At 44.9% G+C, this 7500-nt stretch overlaps 1 protein-coding gene across 1 annotated transcript in view; it reads left to right on the top strand.

The window, feature by feature from the left end:
* The window catches only part of gapdh (glyceraldehyde-3-phosphate dehydrogenase), a 7809-nt gene extending 1137 nt beyond the window's left edge, over positions 1–6672 (top strand). Inside the window, exons 3-12 of the mRNA XM_030783830.1 lie at positions 2378–2477; positions 2686–2792; positions 2880–2970; positions 3259–3374; positions 3659–3740; positions 4035–4186; positions 4823–4901; positions 5343–5426; positions 5680–5777; positions 6317–6672. Of these exons, the coding sequence (XP_030639690.1) occupies positions 2378–2477; positions 2686–2792; positions 2880–2970; positions 3259–3374; positions 3659–3740; positions 4035–4186; positions 4823–4901; positions 5343–5426; positions 5680–5777; positions 6317–6386 (979 nt within the window). The 3' untranslated portion in view covers positions 6387–6672. The remainder of the gene's footprint in view (positions 1–2377; positions 2478–2685; positions 2793–2879; positions 2971–3258; positions 3375–3658; positions 3741–4034; positions 4187–4822; positions 4902–5342; positions 5427–5679; positions 5778–6316) is intronic.
* The last annotated feature ends 828 nt before the right edge of the window (positions 6673–7500 follow it).

The raw sequence follows: 7500 nt of genomic DNA, 5'->3' as shown, positions 1-7500 counted from the left end.
CGTCTTTGGGAAGGGGCTTTGGATTAAGTCAAGAGACAGACAGAGAGAGGGAGATATTTAGACAACCCAGTGAACCATACGCTAAATCCACTCACTCCATAAGTAGAGAATGTGTAATATCCAAACCATTTGGATACTCTGCGTCGTTAATGCCTGTTCGTAACCAAGCAGCTATATGTTATGTGGTTTGAGTGTCTGAACTTGAGGTAACACCGATATCCTTAACGCAGATAAGAGACAAACTTTGAAGCGTGAATATTGTCCAGGTTGTAATGGCTAATGTTTGCAGGGGGGCGTTGGTAGGTCCAGCCACTCGCGGTGCCTCATTTGGGCCCGTGCCATTCTCTGTGTTTGCTAAGTGTTCGCCGTGTGACTGCCTTTAACGTCATAGTTTATCTCTTTCGAGTACGGAAGCTCTCCTCACGTTAACTTTGGATCACGAGTGGACTTTTTGAAGTCTAAGCGATCGATAAATATCCTTACGCTTTCGGCACATCCGCTTCCAAGCGATTTTGTAGTTTAAAATTATAACTGCGTTTACAACAATACACTGGACATTAATGAAGATGTGGAGTCTACAGTAAGCGGAGGCCAAAATAATACCACTCCACATATCTGAAGGGTCACAAGAGATTATACGTGTTGGGAAACATGAAACCCTGGCATAGCAGAGAGGGCACGTATACACGTACACACACACACACACACACACACACACACACACTCACTCTTCTGTGGAACTGTCCAGCTAAATTAAACAGAATTGTGTTGGGGACAGGAGTGGCCAACTTTTTTTTTAACTTTTTTAACTTTTTTTTGTTTTTTTTAATTTTAGGTTTTAGGTTAAGCTCTTGTGAAGTCACAAGATGCCATGTAGGCGTGTTTTAATAGGAGAGAGCTTAAGCATGTCTCTCCCTCAACACAACCTGAAAGTTATTTAAAGCTCTGGGACTGGCATTTTTACTTCACTGTGCACTTACAGTCTTATGTCTGTCTCTCTCACACACACACACACGTACCACACACACACTCTCACTGTGCCCTTCTGTAAACCCGCCCCTCGTCGTTTGAACCCTGCCGACACTGTAAAACGGTTCTGGAGATTTCCATTGCCGTGTCCTCAACACGGGGAACGATTAAGGTGCCTCTCTTCTTCCTCCTTCCCTTTTCATCCTTCCTTGCTGTCGCCCCCGCTCATCCCGTCGGGAATTCGGTGGTTAAACAGTAACTCGTTCGGAGAGAAACAGGTTGCCTCATGGCAGGACTTTACACCCTGGGTTTCCCAACCCCTTTGATGAAGAGTCCTGTAAACATGTTTGAAGTGCAGCTCCGATAGGTTTCTTAACACCGGAAGACATCGACCGTATCTCCTCCTATCAGACCATTTCTTATCCGAAACACAGGGGAGACAGTGGCTGGACAGTGGCTGAAAAGGCTGGAGTTTTTTTTGTCTGGATTTACACACACACACACACACACACACACACACACAGACACCAGCATCAACAGGTCCCTCTTAACTTGACACAGTTCCCTCCTCATAAAGACAACAAACTTTTTTTTTTTTTTTTTTCCACTCAAACTTGGAGATTTCTATACGGGACCCTAGGTGTTTGTGCTACAGTTAGTAAATAAGATTTGGTAGCATGCAGGCGTGGTAGACTGCTATCAAGATATGAAGGCCAATTGTTGTGACCTAGCTCACCTTAGCTTTGCCCTGTTAGCGTAGCAAGCTGCTAACAGCTGTAGAGATGACCGACGACGAAGTGCATTTAGAAACGGGCGTGGGGAGTACTGGCTGATGTCCTTTGCCCGAAGTTAACCGGCGGAATGAAGTTTGGGTCTGTTCTTGGAGAGTTGGCGCCATCTGGTGGTGGAGATTGTGAATTTCAGTAACGGTTGGACTCACCGTATGAGAATTCAAACTATTTCAGCACTGGCTCACAACTGCATGTCTACCAGTCAGACTGAATTACATAATTCGTGTTCTGTTTGGGGAGGGTAGGGGGACGGTGGGGCCTCCTAAGTCTACTATATGCCCCCCCCCCACCCCCTCCCTCGGTGGCCTGTTGGCCTTTCCACATTTGTTAGTTCTGTGCATCTGGTCAAGCTAGTCAACTGTTGCATCTTAGACAGCGTGACGAAGTAGCCATTGGTCTCTGAGCAGTTTTTTTTTTTTTACAGACTCCATCAAAGCTGCACCTTGCAACCCATAATCCAGAATCGCCTTTCAATGGAAAAAGGGGGAGAAAAAAAACAATTATGTTTTGAGAGTTCATCTCTAGTGAAAGGGAAAGGAACTGGGGCGAGAGAAGGGGCTTTTAGTTGAGCTTAAAATGTTTTTGTTTTTGCGTTTTTTTTTGTTTTTTTTTTTCAGATTTGGACGTATCGGACGTCTGGTGACCCGTGCCGCCTTCCACTCCAAGAAGGTGGAGATTGTCGCCATCAATGACCCCTTCATTGATCTGGACTACATGGTGAGTGTAACCTCTCTCTCTCTCTCTCTCTCTCTCTCTCTCTCTCTCTCTCTCTCTCTCTCTCTCTCTCTCTCTCTCTCTCTCTCTCTCTCTCTCCTTCCCCCTGTTTCCCCCTGTTTCTCATGCATCACGTATAAGCACTAACCCTCTGGCTATTGAGGTGCAGAAGATGTTTAAGTAAGACTCCGCCCCTTCTCCCCTTATGTAGGTGTACATGTTCAAGTATGACTCCACCCACGGGAGGTACCACGGTGAGGTCAAGGCTGAGGGCGGCCATCTGGTGATTGACGGCCATAAGATCACAGTCTTCCACGAGTGAGTTTTCTCAGACATGCACACACACACATGCACACACACACATGTGCACGCACAAACGCTCTCTCTCTCGTGGTTCTCTTGCAGGAGAGACCCCCACAACATCAAATGGGCTGACGCTCACGCTGACTACGTCGTGGAGTCCACTGGCGTCTTCACCACCATCGAGAAGGCCTCTGTACGTCGCCGCGGTTACCACCGAACACGCCCGTCGCACACACACACACACAGAACCACCCAAAATAAAACCTGACCAATAACGCACCGTTTCAGAACCAACGGATCAGAGCGAGGGCTGTGCTCTCTTAGTCCTGATCCGAATTCTCTCGTTTCTTAATGAGAAGTCTGTGACTTTGAGAGATGAATATAATGCCACGTATGGTTGTGTGGCGATACTTTTTTTTTTTTTTCCCTCTGTTTGGCCTTTGACCCCAGCACTGACCTTTTTCCCCTCATTTCTCATCAGTCTCACCTGAAGGGCGGTGCCAAGAGGGTCATCATCTCCGCCCCCAGCGCCGATGCCCCCATGTTTGTGATGGGCGTTAACCATGAGAAATATGAGAACTCCCTGAAAGTCGTCAGGTAAACATCAAGCATCTGCACACACGCGCGCGCGCGCACACACACACACACACGCACGCACATGACATGAATTCATTGCTGGTCTGTGCTGCATTGACAGCTTTCAGCCTGTAGAGGGCAGTGCAGGATTAAATTATAAATGCCCTGTTAAAGACACCAATTTCCTTTCCCCACTGCATATTTCCCTGCTTTGTAATTGAACTACAATACCCAATATGACCATCAAATTCTGGATGATCAAATGTTACATTACATGATTGACGATGCTTTCTCTGTTTCCATAGCAATGCCTCTTGCACAACCAACTGCCTGGCTCCTCTGGCCAAGGTCATCAATGACAACTTCCACATTATTGAGGGTCTGATGGTAAGAGATTAAAACACACACACACACACACAAAACGTGTGCACGCACCAATCCTACAGAAAGCCTTTGGTTTTAACGGGGTTTTTTTTCTCTCTCTCCTCCCACACACCTGTCACGGCATTTCACAGTTAATCTCCCCAAACTTGCTTTTTTAGTGTATGTGTGTGAACTTTTTCATTCATTTCTTCATTTCCCACCATGTTTCACTGTTTGCTTGTGCATGCTCCCTCTCTCTCTCTCTCTCTCTCTCTCTCTCTCTCTCTCTCTCTCTCTCTCTCTCTCTCTCTCTCACAGAGCACTGTTCACGCCATCACAGCCACCCAGAAGACTGTTGATGGGCCCTCTGGTAAGCTGTGGAGAGATGGGCGTGGTGCCAGCCAGAACATCATCCCTGCTTCCACTGGCGCTGCCAAGGCTGTGGGCAAAGTCATTCCTGAACTCAACGGGTCAGTGCCAATAGACGGTCCGACGTTACGGTTCGTCGGGCAATCACGCGAGCGGATTCTTAGAACCGAGGCGTTGGTTCAAACCCGATCTCTTTTTTTTTTTTTTTTTTACGGTCAGGTTCCTTATTTTGCCCATAAAAGAACATGAGCAGAACTGTGGTCAGTTTTAGTCTAGTCTGTGTCAAAACTTACACTTCACACACCTGCTGTGTGTGTGTGTGTACGACTCTTTGTGTGGCCTCACATTAATTGGCCATTAAACATGAGATGATTCTGATTGGCCAGTTGTATCAGTTAGTGCTATGACAACGGGGGGGGGGGGGGGGGGGGGGGGACGAGACATTTCTCTGAGATGGATAATCATTTACCCGCAGTATCTGCAGCAGTGTTTCCATTCAGAGATGGAATATGGCGATATAACTGAATTTGTCTGTTAAATCCGTTTGGTATCGCCGGGTACGCTGAAGAGCGAACCGAGCATTTTAAATGAGGCCGATGACCCAAGTTTTGTCAAAAACGGACAAAAAAACTCAACCGAAACCAAGACTTGGGAGTGAACTGTTACTGTGTGTCCTGTTACTCTGTTACTCTGCGAGATGTTAACCTTGAACTTTTTTCTTTTTTTTTTTTTTTCAGCAAACTGACTGGCATGGCCTTCCGTGTGCCCACTCCCAATGTGTCTGTGGTTGATCTGACCGTCCGTCTGGAGAAGCCCGTGAGTAGATACCCGCGGTCTCTTCTTCTTCAAACTGATTTGAAACGCCTCAGAGGGGCTTTTGTTCGGTTGCTAATCTTAGCCCGTTGGCTGACCGTCTCTGTTTTATACCTTTCATTCTTTCTGCTGCTCGCGCCACTCTCTCTGTAATACTCATTTAGCAGATGCTTTAATCCCAACGTTTAAGACCTTAATATGTTTCTTAATCTACAAAACAGGTCTTTTTTTTTTTTACATGTAATCACATCGGTCACTCGGTCGGGCTGATTACCTCAGAGTTGGGAATTTGCGTGTTTTGAAAAGGGCACCGACCCTTAGCAACCCGATTAGAAATCGCGATGTTTGAACAACCTTTTGTGTGTGTGTGTGCTGACGACACTTCTTTCTTTCTTTTTTTTTTTTTTTTTTTTTTTCCCCGATACGCGTCCCTCTCGGCTGCAGGCCAAATATGACGACATCAAGAAGGTGGTGAAGGCCGCTTCCGAGGGTCCCATGAAGGGCATTCTGGGATATACAGAGCACCAGGTATGTTCCTGATCAAAAATGGAACCCAGTGCCCAAGAAAAAACAATGCTCCGTAAACTCAACGGGGTTCATCGTTTTTTTTTTTTTTGGGGGGGGGGGGGTTGTCTTATGGAGTTGTCTGTGGATTGTAGATCCTAGAAAACTATGACTTTTTTTTTTACTAGGCTTCAGCGACAACTGACAGTTGATTGATTGATTGAATTTTGTGGGGCGTTTAGACAACTAACCAATCGGGTTTCTCCTGTTCCTGTAGGTGGTGTCTACAGACTTCAACGGCGACACCCACTCCTCCATCTTTGATGCCGGCGCTGGTATTGCTCTCAACGATCACTTTGTCAAACTGGTCTCATGGTACGTCCCCAATGCCTGTCGTCTTTAGACAAACCGATCGCGCAGGATCCGGGATCGTCGACTCCTCCTCCTCCTCTACTGCTCTTGTTTCTCCTCCTCCTCCGACTCCTGTCCTTACATCCTTACGTACACTTATATATTATGTAGAAATCCATGCCATCGCAGGTTCCAGAAGGTTCCTCTTCAGAAGTTTAACTCTTATCAGTTGCACAACAGGAGGGAAGAGGCAAAGTGTAAATTGAGGAACAGTTGAAAATAAGAGTTTTTTTTCCAAAAAATTCATTCCTAAATTTCCTGTGTTTTTGGTCCTTTTTAAAACTGGGCCAAAATGTAAAGAAAAAGCCAGTTCATCATAGGTGACAGATTTACAAGGCATTGACAAGGTGTCCTAAAATGAACAACAGTACTCATGAAAGAGGAGGGAACAGTGGTATTAATTTGAGTTCCATTGACCCATGTTTTAGTGGTGGTTGACTTATGGTTTTTAAATGACTTGAGATGCACTTATCCATCTCTCTCTCTCTCTCTCTCTCTCTCAGGTATGACAATGAGTTTGGTTACAGCAACCGTGTCATCGACCTGATGGCTCACATGGCCACCAAGGAGTAAAAAAAAAAAAAAAAGTCAAATGTCGCACTTTAGTCAGTCCCACCATGCCACCATTTTCTCCCATCCGGATGGACGACAGCAGATCCACTTGCCTCTGAAGCAAAGGAAGTGATGTCACGCTTAAATGTGAAGACCAATGATGATGTTTTTATATGCAGATTGCCCTGTTCTGTTCTTGAGTGAGGTTTTGAATGGATTTTTTTGAGACTTCAGAAAAATCACTGAGCACTCTGTCAGATGATATCTGTGACAGAATAAAAGTCCTCTGTTTGTGAGAAAATCCCGATTTTCTTTCGACTGGTCTTGTTTTTAAAGCGTTAAACTCGCTTATTCACAGACAGTGAACAAAGAACATCAGGAAAATGCTCTTTAATACATGATTTTAGGATTTTGTGAACGTATGACTTTTTTTTTTTTTTTTTTTCCTCTCTGACGCAGAATAAATCCTATAGGCTAGATCAGGGACAGCTTAACCATTGCAATGAGCAAAAGTCGTAACACAAGCCTTTATACTATTTATTTATTTTTTTAACTATAAAGTATTCAGTCGACCCTATTTAGTGGTCGAATTCACCCACCATTTTCGCGTCATAGATTTTCGTGTTTTTTGCCTGAGCGGAAACGTCTTTGGGTGAATTTTTAGAGCAATCGCCTTAAAAGGGAATCGAAGCAAAAGTGAGTGATCTTAAATCGAACAGGAGTAACTCTATCACCACCGTTGTCTCTGGCTTTAGCTAACTTTACGCCTTAAACCACCTATACACTGGTTCAAAAGGATCGGATTGATTTAACGGAAAATCAAGGGGTTACGGTGTAAAAAGGTCAGTGGCTGATCACATCTTGAGAAGGTCACGTCACCTTTTCCAAAAGTTTAAGAAGGGACGAATTTGGATGTATAGATTACGTTATTGACCCCCCCCCCCCCAAGAGAAATTGCGGTGTTGTGTCGCAGCGGCAATTCACATAAATCTCAAAACACACATGATTTACACAAAAACACGCAATGAGTTAGGTAAAAATCCCCACCAGATTTACAAATATATATATATATACACACACACACACAACTGCTATGGATAAAATGAATAGAGTGAAAAAAGAATTTAAGATACTT

Source organism: Chanos chanos, chromosome 9 (genome assembly GCF_902362185.1).
Source record: "Chanos chanos chromosome 9, fChaCha1.1, whole genome shotgun sequence".
Classification (NCBI taxonomy): domain Eukaryota; kingdom Metazoa; phylum Chordata; class Actinopteri; order Gonorynchiformes; family Chanidae; genus Chanos; species Chanos chanos.
Note: the sequence above shows the minus strand (reverse complement) of the source record. Positions and strands in the feature narration are given on the sequence as shown.